General features: G+C 37.9%; 1 protein-coding gene across 1 annotated transcript in view; it reads right to left on the reverse strand.

Moving 5' to 3' along the window:
- Positions 1-6,787: 6,787 nt before the first annotated feature.
- The window catches only part of LOC754790 (importin subunit alpha-3), a 30,851-nt gene continuing 14,563 nt past the window's right edge, over positions 6,788-23,075 (reverse strand). Inside the window, exons 7-11 of the mRNA XM_030981994.1 lie at positions 22,667-22,795; positions 14,639-14,743; positions 13,392-13,626; positions 12,878-12,966; positions 6,788-12,549 (exon numbers count right to left, since the gene is read on the reverse strand). Coding sequence (XP_030837854.1) covers positions 12,451-12,549; positions 12,878-12,966; positions 13,392-13,626; positions 14,639-14,743; positions 22,667-22,795 — 657 coding nt within the window. The 3' untranslated portion in view covers positions 6,788-12,450. The remainder of the gene's footprint in view (positions 12,550-12,877; positions 12,967-13,391; positions 13,627-14,638; positions 14,744-22,666; positions 22,796-23,075) is intronic.

The raw sequence follows: 23,075 nt of genomic DNA on the forward strand, positions 1-23,075 counted from the left end.
ATGACCTACAACAAAACTATGATATACATATTACTACTGCATTAGCACCATCGAGTGGCCATAAAGAAACTATTTTCCCCCATGACAATGAAAGCTTCGACTCCACGTGACTGGTAGGAAGACGGTCTGAAAAGGGCCCCTGGAGAAAAAAAGACCAACATCTCTCTCTCCCGCTATAAACCATGCCAGGTTCAACTTCGTACTCGCGGCCATGTTATCCCTCAGACATCAATCGAAATTAGGTAGATTCTTCCAGCACCTATTACTTTACCTTATAACAATTGAAGACAACGGAGCTTTCATTAGATCACGGCTGTCCGATAAAAAGCTGTGTCTGTCACTAATTATGCGTCGGGTTTCCCGAGCGTGTCATCGCTGCACCCATCGCTTTTTGTGTGCGTGTGTGTGGTGATCCTACCATTTTTTTCGCGCAGTTCAAATATCACTCATTAGCGCGCGCAAACTGAATTTGTCGGCGAACCGGAAACCTGACAATGGCGACCACTGAAAAAGGCCATTTCAATGTTTGAAAGACTATATATAAAGTATATTGTATGTGTGATATTAGGTGTTTGACATACTTTTCAAATACTGTTACATATGTCTTGTTATCTAGATGCAAAATTTAAATTGACACATAAAAATGTACATAAAGTACATAAAACTTTTTTGTTTACCTTCAAAATTACGTTAACTTTTTTGCGTAAGGCTGTAATGATGAGAAAGTATATATTCGGTATTTGTCATTACGAGAGCAGAAAGAATGTGGTCTAAATATTAAAAATAAATATACTTTGGTTTTGAAATATCATTGGCACTAAATTGAAACATAATTTATTTTTCTTGCTCGATCACAGATTTTTAAAGTAACTGCGTGAGAGTTGATATTCGGGCGATAGATTTCAGCCCCCCCCCCCCCTCCCCGGCAGTATACTTATTCTTTCATGAAACATTTTAATGAATTGCTTTTCAAAAATGATTTTAAAAAATTACACCTTCAGTTGAAAGAGAAAGTTGTCTAAGGACATATACCACGCTCAGGAATCAGGATCTGAACCATCACCTTCATGATTGAAAAGCAAAAGGGTTAAACGATTTTCGATGATATTCTTATCATATACTTATATGTGCCCATATCACGAGCCCCAGGGGAGTGGGGCACGTCAAGTGTTTGCCCCCTTCTCCATTCCCATTCCTCCTTACCATATAATTATAGTGGGCGTGTATCTTGTGATTTGCAAACGAAAAAAAACCCAAAATCTTTTGAGGGGGTTTTTGTTTTCGTTTTTGAGAAAAAATAGAAAGATATAATATATTATTTTGTTTTGAGGATTGGTCTAGAGGATAATAATTATTAACTAAAGCTTTTCCACTTCTGTTTCGTTTCAAATTATATAATGGATGAACACATAGGACAATTTGGTTCAATTATGTTCCAAATCCAACTCTTTCAATGAGAAACACTTGGTTTTACTTTAATTCATAACAAACGTCCTATATCGAAACCAACACCCAGCCTTTTTTACTTGAAAAATCCCAAATCTACCGAACCACTGCTTTGTAAATGACTAGAGGCAGGCTTTCTGTTTGAAGGCCAAGACTAATTCTTGAAACTGAGCCCCTACTTGAGAAAGAAAAGGTCATTCTCTTACTCCCCCAAAACAGATCAAAGACAGCTAAAGATTTCTCATCAATCTACACATTTCAACAACAACAAAATTATAGCCCGCGGACGGGGAAATAAACTCGCGAATTCAGCGCGCTAACCACTTCTCTCCCATCCCCAATATTTCTCGCCATTTCGGGTATTTGAGTATACATTTGTCGTGTCCCCCGGCCCTCTTCAATGTATTTCGTTGATGCCGACAATTTTGTTAAAGCCGTTCATTCGGGGTACGATTCCCTATCAGGTTTAGCAATGCGAATCTTATTAGGCCCGTCAATTGACATTATTTGTCTAATGTCGCGTAATTAGTTCAAGGAATGGAATAGAACGAAACGTGGTTGATTTTCACGGGAGAAGGCGTGCAAAATATCACTAAATTAACAGTGTTCGCTTTCGGTAAATTGATTACGACGGCAATTGCAAACATTAGCGGTCCACATTTCATTTCGATGTGTATTGCTTACACAGGTTAGGTGGACGAATTAAAATGTTTATCAAATACAGCATCAATCTCCTTTGCTTCTAGTTTCTCCTTATATATTGATCTCTCTTTTTCTCTTTTCCTTGTCCTCTTTTTTTCTCTTGCATCTCACTTTTTCTCTTTTTATTCTGATTTTGGCCAATTTGTTATTTTGTTTCTTCATGGTTCGGTTGTGTCTTCAGTGTTTCTCTTCTTGTTTTCTATTTTTTCTCAGCTCCATCCTCTCTCTCTCTCTCTCTCTCTCTCCCTCTCGAATATCCCCTCTATTATCATTATACAAATGTCATGATATACTTGGGTTATATATTTTGTGTTTGACTTTCTTTGGTGGCCTAAGTTCATCCTTTACTGTCTTGTTTCACGTTTGCGCTTGACATGCAGAGTCATTTTTATATACATTTTAACTTTCGTTTGCGTAGAGTATAATCCTTCTTCTAGGTTTCGTTGCGTCAGTCCAAAGAGTTTGCGTCAATGCCTGGATGCATGATGCATATAGATATACCAGAATGTTTTTGCCTATTATTGGTATTGACGCTTCGTTAGCAGCCGGCAAAACATATTGGACGAGTTGAATAATTGAGTCCTCGTATGAGCAGCAGTATTGGGCGATCGAATTGACGCATGATGACTTTCTATTCTTAAAATTGCACTACTCAACTTGGTCGTGCCATCGGTGCTTATTAATACTTAACCTTTCCTTTCCAATAACCTATACACTAATATCTCGGATCATTGCGGGCCATGCCAAATAAATGATCATTTTTCATCACGCTTGGGATATTATGGTCGATTCCTTTGCCCATACTCTACTCCGTTAATAATTTAAGAAGCAAAGAACAAAAACTTAAACAAATTTCCATTAAAAACAAATTGGCAGAAAATCGGTAAAATGACACCTGGAATGGCAATTGACGTGAGGTATACCCATATACATCGCACCTTCTTGGCGGAAAGCGATGTTGAATAATACAACCAAAAAAAATGTTCTCCCCTCTCGACTCGTATTATTTCAACCCAGCCAACATTGCCCACTTATGCGTCTTGTCAAAAAAAGAGGTAAAATCAATAACAATTCCTCGACGAAGCATACATCACTTGTCTGAAACTCACGTTTTCAATTTCTTGATGCCATTCAACGTGTACAAACCACCCCGGCTGGAGATAATGTGGCAATTAATTTGATTTAGGCGGTACAATGGCAGGGTATCGATCTGTCCCTACGAAGGGAATCGTCGTCTGCTACGGCTATCGCTTGATAATACGCTGGACGGAAAACGTCGGATGTAAAAGACAAAACAGAAAACGTGAACGAAGAAGAGTAAATGAAGAACAAAATGAAGAGACAAAGCAAAAGAGTAAAAAATATTGTGTATCATATCCTTTGTTTCGATCCTTTAGATCTAATTAATTTCAAATAATGCCAAATATTAGCCTTCAATGTATTGACAGAAGGTACGGATAATAAGAAGCTTACTTATAAAAAGGCCAATTGCTGTGGATCAACTCCAACTATTATTTACTTACGATATATATATATTACGCTTTAAATGTAAAACGAAATTGTTGGTCTTGTGAATATTTTGTAATGTATTAACGTCAGGAGTATTGACAACGTAATGTTGTTTACCAATATTGGGCTTTATAATACCTCGACGCCCCCTTTTTGTAGCGATCAAGACGCTGTGTTGCCATGGAACGGTTTGGTCATCACAATTCAGCGTCGTGCATTTATTTAGCAATTACACGATACCATTCTTAAATATGGAATTAACAGCTATCTTTCTTTAAAATTTGGAGTACTTAGTATGAACCTAGCGTATTTTAAGAATGAACCGCGTCATAATACGTTAATAACCCGTCATTAAATCCCCGAACAGATCGATAAGTGTTAAAAGCATCTTAAATGAGAACGTTTTGTGAATTTTCTAATCAATCGTAGGATACTTATATCGCAATTATCATACAAGGTTGATCATTTTTCTGGAAGAACATTAATAAGACCCAAGTCGTTATTGATATAGCCCTTCGACCCTGAGCTATTTATGTTGCGTTTGTATTCGTCATGAATATTTGATGATTTTGAAATACATCCTCAATTCGGGTTAAAGTGGTTTCATCGACTAAAATGTGAGAAAAGGAGAGATATGTGATAATTTAAATGGTGTTTGATACGAGGAAAACTATGAGAGAAAATAAAGAATACGATGAAAGGAAAAACCGACAATGAGGTGATTAAACATTTTTTATAATTAGAACGTTTATTCAGCAAGGACGATAATTCAGACAGAATAGATAGGTAAATGGGGGATTAGATGAAGAATAAAGGGAGAGAATTTAGAACAAAATTAATAAGGTGGGGGAGGATCGAGGAAGGGGATAAGAAGAAGAAAAAAAGATAAAGAGGAGGAAGAAGAAGAAGGAGATGATGATGAAGAAGATGAAGAAGAAGAAGAAGAAAAAGAAGAAGAAGAAGAAGGAGAAGAAAGAAGAAGGAGAAGAAGAAGAGAAAATAAATAGATTGAATTGGAAACATATATACAAATAAGAACAAAGGAATAAAAGAAGTTCAGGACAGAGAAGAAAAATAAAATAAAAAAATAAGAAGAACATGAAAAAGAAGGATGGAGAGGTAAGGTAGATGAGGGAGAAGAGAAAAGGAATGAATAAGAAGTACAGAAAAAGAAAAGGATAACAAAAATTCGAAAGAAGAAAAGGAGAAAAAAATGATATTGGAAAGATACAGGAAGAAGGGGATTAAAGGATAAAGAGAGAGAGAGAGAGATAGAGAGAGAGAGAGAGAGGTGGTTATGAATATATAAACAGGATAGTGATAAGGGGGGATTTTCGATGTCGCTTTAATTAATATTCTTTCTGTTTTACATCAAGATAAACCAGCAAGAGGGGTTTGAGGGGGCTGCCCGCATCACCCAGAAATTATGTTTCATATTTGGGCAGCAAGATGGAATGTTGGTTCTTGTTTACGTCATATTTTGCATGTCTTAAAGGCACACTGTCCTACTTGTAGCTACTTGCTCCCTCTATATAGAAAACTTCCCAAATCGGTGCCTGTTGGTCCCCCATGATCCTCTTTTTCTTATGTTAAATGAGAGCTGAGTTAATGAGATAGCCACCTGTCACATTGACCTCGATGGCTCACTGGGTGGTCTAATCCCTTCTTGCTGAGTAGTAAAGCCTCCCTTTAATGAAAACGAAATTTTGGTATGGTATTTATTTAGTTATTACAATAAATGTTCAACATTTTCAGAATTTAGAAATATTCAGGCTCCTCATGAAATCGGGCCCATACCGCCTATAATGACGTATTATATACGTAACTGTGGCTCGAAGACATAATGTTGCTGTTAAAGATTTCTCCTCAGGGCCTTTTAGAAATAGGGGGAAAAATCAATTCAACAATGGTGCCTAATACCCATTCTCCTTTACATAGACAACCTACAAACGTAACTCCGTCTCGAACACAGAATGTTGCTCTGTAAGAATAGTATACAGAGCGCTTACAAAGAAAACTACAGGTGTCAGCGTATCGAATTTTCTTTATGAAACCTCGTGTGTTATTAGCTTAAATGATTCAAGGGATTCTCGGAGAAAGGATGTTTTAGAAACGTCTGAGATCGATCGCAACCTTGATCCATTGTGATACTATCCCACCCAAAGGGAATCGATCATGTTCTGTTCTTATTTTGGATCAAGATCTTAAAAGGGACTGGTCACATTAAACCGATAACAATGGCGGATCCAGAAGGGGGCGTAGGGGCACGTGCCTCCCCCCCCCCCCCGACGCCCTTTGAACATCCAGTAACGGGTGGAGACTTATGCTAACCCCTCCCCCATTTGATTTCCTAGGGGGAAAGAACAGTTTTTAGTCGGGTTCAGGACACGTAATGCTGTCTAGACACACTCTAACCTCAGTAGATGATTCCGCCCCCCCCCCCACCCCCCGTTTATCAATTTTGGATACGCCATTGCTAGTGATCCCTTTAAATCAACTAATATCAGCGAAATATCATGAAGAAGAATTTCTGATCATGGAGATGGGTCCTCAGTGGTAACTATTTGAGAATAAATGAAATAGAACTCGTTATCCTTTAAGACGTTTTCCTTTATTAGCGAAATCGATAGTTGAATTTGGTAAGAGTTAGGGTGACAATGGTTACTATTGTGATTGGCTAATTGGATAAAGTTGTGTCTGGAGTGTGTCGGGGGAACATGGGGGTGGGGTAGGGGATAATTTCTAAGCATGCCAAGAAAGAGATTTTTTATCGCTGATTAGAAAGAACTTTTTTTAATGCCTTGTATCTTTTACCATCTGTGTGTATTTCAATGACTTCCTCAATCTTTCCCAAACTTTAAGAAAAATTTATTCCAATCCCAGCCCACCCTTCGTTCTCTCTCTCTCCCTAGAAGTCTCTCTTTTTTTGGGTGGTACGGCTCTGTCGTTTATTTTTTTCCTAAGTCTTATTCTTCTTCTTCCCCGCCCTTCCCCCTTCTCTCTCTCTCTCTTCCTTCCTCTTTTTTCTCCCTCTCCCCTTCTCTTACCCATTAAGGTCATCTCTTTAGTACATGTATCAATCTGCACCCATGCAAACATTTCACATCAAAGTAATAACAAAGTCCATATCTCCAGAAAGGCTCAATATTTTATTTCTTGTTTTCTCTGCAAGATTACTCCATTCTTCTGGCCAAATACAATGGAATAATCTTACACTTCAGGTACACATAGTGATAATAATAACAATAATAATATGCATTTCATTTAAATGTTTTAAATATCTTCAAATTGGAAAGTTTTTTACCTCACAAAAATTGCCTTTTTGGGGGATTTTTCTTACATAACTAGTAAATACAAAAAATTCCTCAAAGCAAGTCGACACATGAAATCTCAATATTTTACATATTAGTTTGTATTTTTCACATTTTTCTCTCATTTAAGAGCAATTGTTAAGCTGACTATGATAAAGCCGCCATTTTTCTTTTTTCTTCCCCTTCATACAACAGATAAGTGAGTACGCAGCTTACAGTATAATTACAGATATGGTACAGACTAAACAAAAGAAATCTGACTAACAAGTACCCTAATGTGACTAAAAGTTCAGAGAAAGTACGCACAATATATAGGTTTTCTTCTCATATCATTTTATAAAACATGAACAAGTACCATGTATGATCAACTATATTGCAATACGTCATAGCAAGGTTGTCACCTTTAATCTTTTGTATCATTCTTTCGTTTGTTAACAGTACATTTTGTTTGGAAGAACATTCAAAGTATTAGATTTGTTTTTTCATAAACCGCACCACCGAAGCACTGAATTGCGCTACCGAGACGTAACGAGATTCCGACTGCGAGCATTATTTACAGGTGCAGCTTCTTAACCGTATTTCTTTCCTTGAATTCATCACATTTTGCCTAAACGTCAAAAAGGCATCTCATATTATTTTCAGTATTTTCTAAAACAATTTTTCATCTCTTAAATACAAATAAAAGCATTTATCTAGACAACAGACAGCACACCTTTTCATCTGAATATTCGTTTGGTATTCGTTAGGCAAATAAGAACTTCACCATTCCACAATGTGCATGGAGGTTAACTTCAAAGTTTTAAAAAGTTTGCATTCATAGATTAAATGACTCACAAATCGTATCAAATAATAACAATAAAAAAGGAAATGCAGAATTATTTGATAACATTCAGACAATCCAAATCTTCTAAGCATAAAAGCATATACATAATAATGCAAATCTAACAATCTAGTCATATAAACAAACCAGAGGAAGAGGTCATTTCATTATGATGCAGTTTAGGTCCCAACATGAATAAAACACAAGCAATGTTTCAATACAACACTTTTCCAAGAGCTTAATAAAAATAAATAATGTCAATAGCTAAATAGAATCTATCAAAAAGTCTTTGTAAAAAAAAAAATGCTATATATAACATTTGCAAATTTCAATTTAATGCATCATTCTTAAGTTTTACAGTTTTTCTAATGCATGGGACTAAGACCGTACATAATGAAATGACAACTTGCTAAAATATTGAATAGGCAATATGAACAATGAGCTAAAGAAAATGTATTTTTTTCATTTATTTAATTTTTTTTACTATCAAAACAACTTCTGGAAAAACAAAAGAGTAATATTGACATAATATGCGTACAACAAGAACATGCACTTTTTCATAAGCGGTTTCTGTACTTGCTTTTTTTCTTCAATAGCATTAATATAATTGCTCACACGTGACCCCTTTTTTATTTTTTGTCACTTAATTCCACATTTCTTGAATTCTTTGGTCTAAAAAAAAATCTTCAATTCATTTCTGTAATGTCAACAACAAAATAAAAGAAAAAACATATCTCCAAAATGAAAACAAACAATTCTTTAAAAGTGAAACACACCAACTTAGCATACATTAAGCTACAAACACAGGCGACTTTTATGTTGTTGAAAAACAGGAACAGTGTCGCTTTCTGTACAAGCAAAATTATTTCACATACTTCAGGTTCCAATAATTACTGGAGAGGGAGTAACTTCATCCTTCCAATTAGTGTATATCTTCATACTATTCAGAACCTCCACATATTTTATACTCGAAAACTTTGCAAATATATACAATTTGACAGCAAACCTATCGTAAAGAAAAAGAAATACAAACTTACCTAGAAGAAAGAAAGTGAGCATTCTACGAAATGCACATGTACAAAATGCGAGTAGGGTGTCATGTACAATGCATTGGTGTTAATGTTGTTTTTAAGACAACAAAGTACTACAAAATTCATTTGCTTCTAGTTACATTATGATATACTAATAACATGCAAACACTTGGGTACATGTCATAACATAAATGTGTCATAAATGTATCACATCGTACTGACTAGGTTAAATGCAATTTACTTACAGATTAACAATAGCTACTTAAGGTGGGGAAATATCCAAAATTTACATAACTAAACCTTTTAAGCTGTCTGTGTAAATGTCTGTGTAACGAACATGCATTCTGCTTTATAAAAGCCGCAGTTTTATACCATAATATACAGTTAGCATTTATCATGAAACTATGAAACATCTATAACAAATATGATAGCAACAAAATTTGAAACATAAATGTGCGTCTCCCACATGTTTACCAAGAAATTCACATTTTGATACAAGTTCACAGGGTAAAACGTTGCTTCTAACAAAACAATGTTTTCTATGGGATTCATCCTGCACAAAAAAAAACTCCATACATCATGGAACATGTAATAACATTCACTCCTGTACTATAAGCCATGTGCTAAAAATACTTGTAGCAAAACAATACCGGTATTTAAAATTGGAGCAGCGGAAAAAACAAAATAGAATGTCCATGGAGCCCCCCTAAACACAAAAAGAGTATATGAGAAGATTAACAGCAAAATTGCAACATTGGCTCATTTCTGCCTAAATGCTTATTCATCTAAACGTCCCAAATACATCTCCACATACTACAAAGACTGCAACTGTTTCATACCTCTGTATAGTGCCCTTGTAGATATTTTCCGTACATTTTATATATTCACACTGAATGATTACACTGAAGTACAAACCAGAAAAAAATATGAGAAAATACCCTACGGCAAAGCTCGACAGGCGCCCGGGAGACACATGGACCCATAAACTCCAAGTCTGGACCATCAAAAAAAGTTGTCGGGCTCATACATACAGACTGCAATAAGTTAAAACTGTAACCCCTTCCAAAAAAAACTTGTGTGGAGCCTGCCTATGGTATGTAATACTATGTATTAACTATTCATCCTGCATAAATATCCTATATGTACCATTCTCTTGTACTATACTTGCTATATCTTTGTATAATGTGTAAATAACAACACAGCACAATATCCTAAGCGATTAACATGCTCATTAACACACAATCAAGGAGGGGCGAACTGTCAACGATTTCTAAATGGTAAATGATGCAATTAGATGTGAATGTGAATTATTCTTTGAATACATACGTTCTCACTTTTCTTCCTTTTTCATCATTATACGATAGCTATTCCTGCTGTGCACATCAAACTCTGTTGAAAATTATCACGTGGATAACTGACAAATATTACACAAGGTAGAAATGTTTTTATATTTGCTCAAATTCATTTAAACTAAAATTAACTACCTATAATCAAATATCAACTCATAAAATACGTCTCCACATCGATTGAGAGCGCCCACATTAACAGATTTTCTACCGATAATCCTGTTTCCCCAAAGAAAACATTATCTCCATATAGGTAATGAGAAACCCGAGAGAAAAGTAACTTTATACATGTAAATGTGATAAGCATATTCTAAAAAATGTGTCAAGAAGCTAAACTGTCTGTGCTATGTATGTAGGCCTACTTTCTGTAGCCATCTTCTCTTTGTACATATGTACAGTATTATATATCAATCACGTTACAGAGTTCTGCATCTTCGTTCAATTCAGCACGCAAAAAAGCAAGAGTGAAAAAATATTAGAAATAAACCAACTGGTTCTCAAATTACAAAAATGCAACACGTAAAAAAAAATTGTTGTCCCATAGATTTGCCAATAAATTTAAAGTAGTAAGTTGGCAAGGGCTAAGAAATCAAAAGTTATTATAACAACAAAAGTTTTCAATTTTTTTCTTTTTTTTGATCAATTACTCTGTCCAGCAGAAAGTAAATAAAACGAGCAGTCGTTTAAAATTGTCACATCTTGAAATACGATATTTCTGTCCAAAAAAATTAGTACAATACTTTCAAATAACAAAAATGATTTTCTTTGAATCGTAACATGTTTAAATATCATTTTTATTTCTTCTTACATGTCAAAAAATGTTTACGTAATCACACATGAGCCTTATACACGGCTTCTATTGCATTTTCTTGAAAGATTTTATCAAACTTGCATCGTAGACGTCCTCACTGACTGGTGGAGGTTTCGAAAAGTTTTGAAAAATACAACAATCAAAAAGCGATCAGTACCAAAAGAAAGAAATATCAACTCACAAAATTGTAATAAATAGGATAAATTTAAAGATTTGCTGTTAAAAAAGGACTAAGCACATGGAAAATGTAAAAGAACACAAATGAATGCAAATCAATGTGACATGGAGATATACATCTAATTATTTTAATTGTCTGTATCATTATTTCAGTTGGCACTTTTTTTCTTCTTCTTTTGTATGCAACTTTTTGTACTGGATATTTTAAGAGGTACTTGGTTCTTTATCTGCCCTTGACAATTTTCATTTTCAATTTTTCTTCATCAAAAAGCAATTAATAAAATATGTTCGCTTGCAACATTAACAAGTATATACAGAATCAGCGCATGGACATGGCTGCTTTTTCTGGCAAAGACAAAGCAGATTTTTTCCTTCTTTCCCTCAAAAATGTTCAACAGCTTATGAACGGTCTCTTAAAAACCAGGAAGAGAGAGAGAGAGATATTTAAAAAAGTACCTGATTATACAGGTCACGACATGGCAGCAAATAAGTAAATAAGTAAACTGTCCATCCACCAACCCAATATACTAATGAGATGAGGACTGTAGCTGTATTACACCAACGACGAGCCCTGGTAATTAATTAGACGGCATCGTCAACTGTGCAACACATGCGTCACATCAAACCAGATGAACACACACAAAAAAGCCTTATAGAATGCACATCCACTTCACGAAGGCACACGATAAACTATTCCAAAACAAACTGGTCTCCAAGATGTGGTAGGGATCGCACCAAGAACATTCTTCCTTGCGTGGTTCCTCGTTTAAAATAGTCGGTGTAGCATTAACAATATTCCCAGTCTGTTTCACCGGTGTGTGTTGGTTATCTGGTTGGTCGAGTATTACAACGTCCTGGTGGCTTTTGAAGTGCACTGGGAACGACAGCCTTGCAGATCGTATGCATTGAAAACAGATAAATATATATAGCCATTGAGTAGCTCACTGCCCTTGTTAAATATATCCTGATGTTGAAGTGAATGCCGAGTGTAAGAAACAAATCTCTCCCCGCTACAGGCTTAAGTAACATTCTCATGACGGGGAACTTCGCCATCCATATGTTTGCGTCTTGGGGCATTCAATGCCCACCCGGATTCTTCATGGTATGACTATCCAAACTACCGCATTTCACTAGTCTTGCTACACCATCTGTTTGCTATATAGTTACATGAATCCAAGCATCACGTCTCCCAGTCGTATGAGGAAGAATTGCGATGATTTTTATCAGATCGGCGAACGTGAGGGTCAGGTAGACTACGTGTGGTGGGTGGTTGGTTGGGTAGGTAGGGGGGGAGGGCTTAAAACTGGAAGCCGTCTGTTTGGATGTTGGTATTGGTATCAAACTGGAATCCATCTTGATTGGCTTGGGGCGCAAGGGCAGCATCTTCTTCATCAATCTGTAAGTGATAGAGAATAAACATGTATGACCCTTTGATCTTTGACCTCATGACCCTAAAATCTAATCCATTCATTGGCTCTGCAAGATACATACATGTCCTGAGTTTGATAGTAATCCATCAATCGGTTCTTGAGATAACGTGATCACGAGAACGGGACGTACAGACGGATGGACAACCAGAAAAAACAATGCCTCTGGCTACTTTGTAGCGGAGGCATAAAAATGTCAGCCATGAATATCATGTAATGGCCTGAGAGAATAAAATAATGATTCAGCCAACTTTAATTTTGTCCAGGTTTCAGAAGACCCGTTACACATAATCTTACCTCAGAGAAGTATTGGTCGATGATCTCATAGGCTAGCTTGTAGATCTCTTCAATGTCACTGTTCTGCAGTAACTCAATCTTGTCCAAACCTGTACAAAGAAGTTATGGAAGGGATGATCAGCTCTGAACAGGCAAAGAATTTGTGTGCCTTACAAATATCAGTCTAATCTATAATCTGTTATTGTTTGCTGAAGTAGGAATATCAATGCCAACAATTTTGAAAATCTATATGCTAAAAGTTGTGGCACACATCAAGTCAAAGATTGGTCAAAGCTTTGAATTGTGATTTTCTTGAAATGTACTTCAGCTGCCCTGCATCCATTTGTGTCCATCTGCGCAGACTTTATCTAACACACAAATGCCTTCATGAAATATCAGAGCTAAAGACAAGGTACCGTTTTTTTCAGCACTTAAGGAAGCGTACAGGGACATTACATCCTAACGTGAAGTGCACAATTTAAACACCGAACATTATCGCTATATCAAGCACACAATGAAAGGCAGTGTAACTTACCTCCACACATCTCAATGCTGACAGCGATGTCATGGTAGTTCTCTCCCGCCAGCTTGAGGATGTTGTTGATACCGTCGATGCACACCTGGACAACCTGAGGGTCCTTGACCGTCAAGAGCTTACAGAGGGGTGGGACCACGCCTTCTTCTACCAACACACTGACCTGGTCTTTGTTACCACTGATGGTCAGGTTGCTGACCGCCCACGCTGCCTCCTTCTGCGTCTGGAAGTCACTCTGTGAAAAACAATTTCAAAGGAGGGCGACGATTAAAAGGGATGGTCTTAGAGATATTGCATTTGCTTGTGCAGCCCCCAAAGTCAGAAAATCACCATCTGTGAATATCTTTAAATCAAAACTGAAAGCACATCTTTTCAAATGACTGTAAATCTAAGCATATCAGGAGCTCTTGTAGCGCAGTAGATTATATACTTAATGTTGGATGGTTTCCGCACTCTATAAATGTATTGTTATTACTATTATATCATTATCAAGTTTGTGTTCTGAACTACAACTTTTGTAATATAGTTGTTTTTTCCACTTTTGTCAAATTTCCATTCATTCGTTGGACTGCTTTAGTCAACTTTTGTCATACATCAGATAATTTGTTAGTTTCAGGTTTGGGGTAAATTGCAACAACAACAACAAAAATGTCACATTTCAAATAAGTATCAAATTAATATTTCTTTAATGGTTTGCTCCATTGACTGAAACATCATAACCCTTATCCTATCACTCCCTGGATCTTAGTTAGAGATTTGGAGCCATACAAGAAAACACTGAAGGTTTTTTATCATGTCGTCATCATTAAAGATAAAGTTGAGTTCTGGTCATGCGATTGCATTGTGAAAGAAAAGGCGCGGAATGGATCAGAAAAAGTTGATCAGGTCGCTAAGTATTGGTGTGTACTGCAAGGTTCTGGAGTCATCAAAATCAAAATAAATTTGGCCCAGTCTTGGTAAAGTAACAAGCACTGTACACAGAAAGATGTAAATGGGACTACATAAATGGTATCGGGCTACTAACCTTGATTTCCTTATCTTTCTATGCTCATTACTCAGCCAGTATACATTATCTACGAAAATTGTTTGGCAAATGACATTTATATGTAATCTTGAATATTCAGTGTAAGTTTTGTTTGATTCTGTGAGAATTTATGTTCTTTTTTTACCACAACTCAAGTTCATCTTTAAATTACAGACTGCCTCCGAGGTGGGAGGGTAAAGATCTGTTTCGAGGCCAAACCTACCTTGTCTAGGTGCCTGATGATCTGGGGTATGAGACCTGCGTCAATGACCTCCTGGACTTGCTTCTGAGAACCTGCTGTGATGTTTGATAGGAACCATACTGCCTCCTGAAAGACAATATTACATCAAAGATGAATGAGTAGTTAGGCATGAGATATTTATTATTGCTGTCGTTCCGATGCAGGATCCTGCAATGCGCGCTCCAGAACGATCGGCGCAATGATCAGTGACAGGAGTACAAATATTATACAACACTGCGCCAGAACGCGACGGCGTGATAATCGTCCGACTGCAGTAGGATTAATTGATTTAATATATATACGCGCAGCACTGGCAAGCGTTTAAGCCGGTACACTGTACATGCGCACGACACAAAATTATGTATCGAGTGTCCTGACATTGACATTTCTATATTATAAACAAGTCGGAGTTCAAATAACTTCTACCACAGCTGTGCGTGTGTTTATAAACATGACATTTACTAATAATTTCTACGTACAATCGTGCGTTTGTTAATAAACATGACGGAGTTAAAATAATTTCTACTACAACTGTTTGGTTGTTTTTAAACATGACGGAGTTTAAAATAATTTCTTCTAAGACCGTGTGTTTGTTTATATTACATGACGGAGTTTAAATAACTTCTACTACAAATTATGTGCGTTTGTTTATGAGCATCACGGAGTTAATATAATTTCTACCACAATTGCATGTGTGTAATTTGTTTATAAACATTACATTTAAAAATGATTTCTACTACAAATATGCGTTTGTTTATAAACATGATTAATCATGGAGTTAAAATAATTTCTACTACAACTACCGGTATTTGGTTGTTTTTAAACATGACAGAGTTTAAACGTATTTGTTCTAATTAAGACCGTGTGTTTGTTTATAAACATGACGGAGTTTAATAACTTCTACTACAAATTCTGCGTTTTTTTATAAGCATGACAGAGTTTAAGTAATTTCTACTGCTACAAGTACAACTGTGCGTAATTTGTTTATAAAAATGACAGAGTGAAATAAATTGTACTACAACCAAGAAGACTGCTACAACCAGGGTATGTGAGTTTCTAAAACACCTCCCTGCTACAACTGTGCGTTGGTTATAAACGCGACAAAATAATTTCTACTAAATCTACATCCGAACACACATGACGAGTTATGATAGAATTTCTAGGTCATCACAACTGAACCCAACGCTATATCCACACACACACACAAAAAACATGTGCTCAGATAATGTCCAACACACTGCTTGGGCGTACGTTGGTGGGCGGTGTTAATTGCAAGCCTGTGCCAATCGATAATCAGCTTTGAGACTAATTTCTTTAAAAGTTTATCGGAGTGCTACTGTATATCCAAATCATAATGAAACTGTCTTCTACTCGAAAAGGGTCTTCTCATTGGCTAAATAATAATTTGCAAGTTAATTTTTTGAAAGCAAATGTTTGCTTGTTTTCAGTTGTCATTTATTCTCCTGAGGTATTCCAAGTGGTATGAAGTCTGAATTGGCAGACTATACAAGCCCTGTAACTTCTTGGTTTCAGCTGGCTGGGGCGTGTCATATATCTTAGATAAGAACTGTCAAAACATGTCTGGGAAATGTAATCACGTACTGTAACCATGGAGATCTCTTCTTATATCTCCATGCTGTAACCCCTCTTACTTTTATGACAATGAGATTGCCATCCAGGGGGGGGGGGGGGGAGGATTTTGATGTGAAATATTTTCAATCAAAAGTCGCCACCATATTATGTTCTACCTCATTTTCTTTTTCTTTCGCAATTTTGGAATCCTTTCATATAAATATATATTTTAAGTCATGACCTTTTTATACAGGTATGCGAATTTTATATTTTTGACGTAACCTCAAAGGGGCGAGTTAAAAGCACACAGCTATGATGACAATTTGGCAAATCCAAATTCATAATTACTATCGTTTTGTCTACAACTAGTTCATCTAATAAACAAGGAATTACACCCAAGAGTCTGTTGGCCATTGGATAGGCCATGAATTCTTGTCGAACATGGAGACTTTTTGCGATCGGGGGCGGGGGAACTGAATTCAGACAAGGATTATTTTTTAATTTTTTTTTAATTTGTTTTTTATTGGGTGCTCAAACATAACATGAAAGCCAACTTGCTGTTTACAATCATGTACAGGAATGTGAAATGACAAAAACATCATATAGTCCACTACAACTCAAATATAAACTTTTTAAAATGGAGGCTTAACTTGCCATATTTGGCTGCAATTACATATTCAGATTTAGACTTAATTTTTATCCTAAATATAAGACCATGAAAATTTGGTTTCTCTTTCTTAAATTTGCAGCAGTGAATGTCGAACCTGGTAGGCTGGTACACAGAAGAAAGAAATTTATATATATTGAATTTTGATAGTCCTTGGGACAACCAAACATTCTTTCAAAGCTTCCGCGCGGGGGAGGGGGGGGGGGGTACTAAATTCAGACAAGTATTAAGAGTCGATAAATGTAAACGAATCCTCTTCTTTCTCTAATAATGTAATGAAATGTCAGAGCTTCCACGCTTCGCGCTGGAGTGGGGGGAGGGACTGCATTCAGACAAGCATTAATAGTCGAGAACGGTACAACGAATCAACTTCTTACTCTAATAATTTAATGAAATGTCAGAGCTTCCACGCTTCGCACTGGAGGGGGGGGGGGAAACTGAATTCAGACAAGGATTAATAATCGAGAACGGTACAACGAATCGTCTGCTTTCTCTAGTAATTTATTGATGTCAAAGCTTCCGCACGGGACGGGGGGGGGGGACTAAATTCAAACAAGGATTAAGAGTCAAGAACGGTACAATGAATCGACTTCTTTCTCTTTTAATTTAAGGAAAATTAATGTCAAAGCTTCCGCACGGGACTGGGGGGGGGGGGGCTGAATTCAGACAAGGATTAAGAGTCAAGAACGGTACAACGAATCGTCTTCTTTCTCTAGTAATTTAAGGAAATGTCAAAGCTTACGCATGGGACGGGGGGGGGGGGGGTGGGGGCTGAATTCAGACAAGGATTAAGAGTCAAGAACGGTACAACGAATCGACTTCTTTCTCTAATAATTTAATGACATGTCAAAGCTTCCACGCTTCGCACTGGAGGGGGGGGGGGGGAACTGAATTCAGACAAGGATTAATAATCGAGAACGGTACAACGAATCGTCTGCTTTCTCTAGTAATTTATTGATGTCAAAGCTTCCGCACGGGACGGGGGGGGGGGGGGGGGGGGGACTAAATTCAAACAAGGATTAAGAGTCAAGAACGGTACAACGAATCGACTTCTTTCTTTAATAATTTAATGACATGTCAAAGCTTCCACGCTTCGCACTGGAGGGGGGGGGGGGAACTGAATTCAGACAAGGATTAATAATCGAGAACGGATTCCATGACATTTGCTCCGGCGACAATTGCTCCGCTGTAAATTTCATACAGTAATCGAATGGCTAACTTCAACCCTGGATTCAACACTATACCCTACCCTAAACCTAACCCTAAACCTAACATAAAACCCTATTGAAACCCTAACCCTAACCCTACATCTTAGACGAAATAAAGCCCGGAGCAATTGTCGCAGGAGCAAATGTCGTGTCACCCGAGAACGGTACAACGAATCGTCTTCTTTCTCTAGTAATTTAATGAAATGTCAAAGCTTCCACGCTTCGCGCTGGAGGGGAGTGGGGGACTGAATTTAGATAAGCATTAATAGTCGAGAAATCGTCTTCTTTCTCTAGTAATTTAATGATTATGTCAAAGCTTCCGCACGGGACGAGAGGGGGGGGGGGACTGAATTTAGATAAGCATTAATAGTCGAGAAATCGTCTTCTTTCTCTAATATTGAAGGAAATGTCATATCTTCCGCGCGGGACGGGGGGGGGGTGGACTGAATTCAGACAAGGATTAAGAGTCAAGATCGGTACAACGAATCGTCTTCTTTCTCTAATAATTTAAGGAAGTGTCAAAGCTTCCACGCTTCGCACTGGAGGGGGGGGGGGGGAAACTGAATTCAGACAAGGATTAATAATCGAGAACGGTATACAACGCCAATCGTCTTCTTTCTCTAGTAATATTTAATGAAACGTCAAAGCTTCGCGCAGGAGGAGGGGGGGGGGCTGAATTCAGACAAGGATGAAGAGTCAAGAACGGTACTACGAATCGTCTTCTTTCTCTAAAAATTTCATGAAACCGCAAAGCTTCCGCACGGGACGGGGGGGGGGGGGTGGGGCTGAATTCAGACAAGGATTAAGAGTCAAGAACTGTACTACGAACCCGGCCCCCCCCCCCCCCCCCACTCAGTGTTATTTAGGGTACGCATATGCTCGTACCCAATTTTTGAAAGCACCCCCTATCTGAGGACTGCCAACATTTCCGAACCCCCCTTTCGCGGGCTTTTCGCGGGCTTTTCCTGCCTTGGAGACCCCCCTAAATCAGGAAAAATGCTCATTTTACCCCCCTAAATTCGGAATAATTTCTCAGGAGTCCAAAGAGATGAGAGAAAAAAAGAAAAACACCCCCTTTTTAAAGAAATCTCTGGGTGAAAAGTCAAATACACCCCTTTTTTTTACAATTCTCGGGCCGGACTTTGTCGCACGAAAAGTACCCCTTTACCGGACATTTTGGCAACACGCATGCGGTCATTCCGACTTCTGAGTGGGGGGGGGGGGCCGGGACTACGAATCGTCTTCCTTCTTTAAAAATGTAATGAAATGTCAAAGCTTCCGCACGGGACGGGGGGGGGGGGGGACTGAATTCAGACAAGGATTAAGAGTCAAGAACGGTACAACGAATCGAGTTCTTTCTCTAATAATTTAATGATATAAAGCTTCCACGCTTCGCACTGGAGGGGGGGGGGGGGGAACAGAAATCAGACAAGGATTAATAATCGAGAACGGTACAACGAATCGTCTTCTTTCTCTAGTAATTTAATGAAATGTCAAAGCTCCCACGCTGCGGCTGGAGGGGAGGAGGGGGGGGGGGGGGGGTGGACATTAATAGTCGAGAACGGTACAACGAATCGTTTTCTTTGTGTAATAATTTAATGAATATTTATTGTCACTAAACAGAGATCCATATTTGACTATTCATTAAAATACTGCAGAAAAGGGATTTAATTCTAAAATCACCACTGAGATAATTCGCTATCATGAGTCATGACTGGTATCGTGATCTTAGCATTGCGAACTTAAGACTCCTCAATCATATCGATCGTAACAATTTTTAATAAAATTGCTGAATTTTATAATCAAAATTTTGTATCATTGTTTCAATTTTCGAAAAAAATAACCGACATGACATGACAAGTAGGGCCTAATTCAAACAGGCACATCACAACCACACAAACACACAAACAAGCAACAAAATAGGCCTACACCGCGAATAGATCGAGGAGCTCAAAATGACTATCTAAATAATAGGAACACTAGACAAGATTAGTTTCGCATTATTACGATTAGAATTTTATAAAAAGAATCATGGGTATTAAATAAATAACTTGATACTTTATCGTCTTTATTAACAATTGATTTTCACATCTATCCCCATTTTGACTCTCGTAGACTTAATTTCCCCATCAATCTATTCTCTCGCTCTTTCCCTCCCTCCATCTTCCAAGTGTACCCCTTCCTCTCCCTCTCTCTTGTCTCCATCTTTTCTCGTGTTTGTTTATCAACACCCAAGGAATTGCGCGCAGGGCCTTTGTTCAAACAAAGTTCAAGGGTTCAAATGGGCGGCATTTTGTCTCCTCGCATTCAAATCTCAAAATAGAACTCCAGTTCAGAATTGCGCAATATACCTCTCAGCCAAACATAAACAAAAGGTTTAGATTTTAATGGGTCAAGATTTACGTGTCGATACGTCTTTTTTACACGAGGTCGTGGACAGAATTGAGGTTAGATTTATCATGGAATGTGTTGATAAAACCCAAGCAATTTATATTTTGCATACTTAGATCTATAGCTTGAAATTAAATTGTTAGCAAACAAACTTCACTATTGTAAAACCCATCGATCTATAGCTTGTAATAAAAACTAATCAGGAATAATCTCAATCACATTGCTCTGCAATTCCAACGCTCTAGCTCGCTCACTCCATTTGGCTTGCGCCTATACCATGCGCGGAGATAGCCAACGTGGCTAGCTAAGCTGAGAGTACGTAGCGGCCGCGCTGTGTCTTCAGCTAGCGCATCCTTTTATGATTGCTGTGCATGTGCGCACTGAAATTCGTCCTCCTGCGTCGCGATGATTTCAAACTAATAATTAAATTTGGAGACTGCAGTCAGGCAAAGTGCGCGTACCAAATTCGTCCTCTTGCGTCGCGACGATTTCAATTTGATAATTAAATTTGGAGACTGCAGTCAGGCAAAGTGCGCGTACCAAATCGGCGCCGATCGTTCCATGCAGGATCCTGCATCGGAACGACAGCAATAATAAATATCTCATGCCTTAGTAGTCCCCTCCAGTTTTGTATTGTTGAATAAGGAGACCAAGACAACTCTTGTTGGGGTCGATCACAAATGCGTGTTGTACCAAAAATCACATCAGACTCCAAGAAGCTCTAAAAGATGAAATGGTAGTTTTCCCTGCTGAATCCTGACTCGGTCTCACATTTTAATAAAATTGAACAAGAGTTGTTCACACTACGTCCAAAATAAGTGAAATCGCCTTGCCAAATACCAGGCTGTCGTTTAAGTAGACCAAAGCATTTTCTAATGCTGAACAATGTATTGCATTAGTTTTTACTCTTTTTTTTATAACCTAATAGGAATTGGTGGGAGGGGGGGGGGTTAGACTTGTATTTCAGTTTCTGAAGCATCCTATGCATGGTATTAGCTCAAAAATTGCAATGCAATGGCAAGAACCATGTTAAGATCTTCCACAACCTTTCTACAGATCCTGAATTCTTGATCAGATGTGAACAGACCATATAAATACCACATGGTCTGCTAAGGCGCCCTGCCCCGTGGGGGACGAAGGCATACCGTCAGGGGTAATCGCTACCATCATCATCGACTGCCCATGGCCATGCACAGGGATAGCTTCAAATTGGCCATGGGAGTCTCAGATGCACTCCTTTATCAGCAGAGCCGCATCTGTCGGCTAGCTTCAGCCCTGCGCTTGTATGCCTTCACAAGGGAAACTGGACCTACACACAGCACTCCCTAACATTTTAAATTAAAGTACATTAAATTAAATTATGACACATTCACATTTAAGATTGGACAGGAACGCCTTGTTTCATCACTTCAAGAATGTAAGTCAGGGTAGGAGGATATATTGGGGGAAGATTCTGGATACACGATTCCCTAGAAGAGTTTGTTTTAAATAATTCATATTTTGTAATCATGCATATACCCTATTGGTACAAATTGAAAACCATTTCTTCACTTTCTGATAATACATTTTTTATCTGCTTTGACTGATAACCTGGTTCACTGGTTGTAGCCGAGCGGCCTAAGTAACTAGCGCTCAAGCATATCAGGTACCCATTCACACCTGGGTGGAGAGTGGCAAATGTAGATTAATGTCTTGCCAAAGGACATTAGTGCCGTGGCGGGACTTGAACCCAGTACCTCGTAATCTGCAGTCGAGTGACTTATCCACTAGACCACAGCACCTCTGTATGGTATGGTTAAGGAATTTTTGTGTCTGCGAAGTTACTGGTTTTCATCCCCCCGTTTTAACATCCATTTACATGTAAAAAAGGGGCTACTTTGCATTCTGAAATAAATTGCCAACAATAACAACCATCTACAATGTGAATGAACCAGGGGTAATAGTGAGCACCTCAAACCCCCTCGAGTAAAAGGAAGAAAAAAAGGATTCAGGGGAAAAAAAATGGCATCTAACAGAATTCCCTCCCTTTTGAGTAAGAAAATCGGGGGGGGGGGGGGGGGAATCAGGAAAATCGGGGTAAAATCGGGAAGAAAAGAAAGAAAAAATAGGGAAGAATAAAATAAATAGGTAAACTGATTTAAATCAGGTAATTATTAGGCCTGATGAACCTACCTTGTTGATCTTATCCTTGGCATGATCTAGAAGAGCTGGGAAGTGTTGTAGAGCATGGTGATCAAGAACAACTTGTGTTTGCTCGTCTGTACCTGTTACTATGTTGCCTACTGCCCTTAATGCTGCTGTCTGTAATGTAAAGTGAAGATAGAAATACATATTTGTACCATTGATTTATTGATGCCTTCAATCAAACTAGAAATTATACAGCAGGAGAGTCTGACAATTGTAAATGTCTGCTTTATCAACAGCAAACTTTGGTGAATTTCAGAAATCAGATGTTGTGATTTATTTTAGTTTACATGACACATACAGAATCTGGATCACTTGTGAATTTTTATGAAAGTTTCTTGCACCTGGCAGTTTTTGGTTTAAAAGTGCAGGCAGTTCATGCATATCATTTGGCTCC

Source organism: Strongylocentrotus purpuratus, unplaced genomic scaffold, assembly GCF_000002235.5.
Source record: "Strongylocentrotus purpuratus isolate Spur 01 unplaced genomic scaffold, Spur_5.0 spur5_scaffold_12, whole genome shotgun sequence".
Classification (NCBI taxonomy): domain Eukaryota; kingdom Metazoa; phylum Echinodermata; class Echinoidea; order Camarodonta; family Strongylocentrotidae; genus Strongylocentrotus; species Strongylocentrotus purpuratus.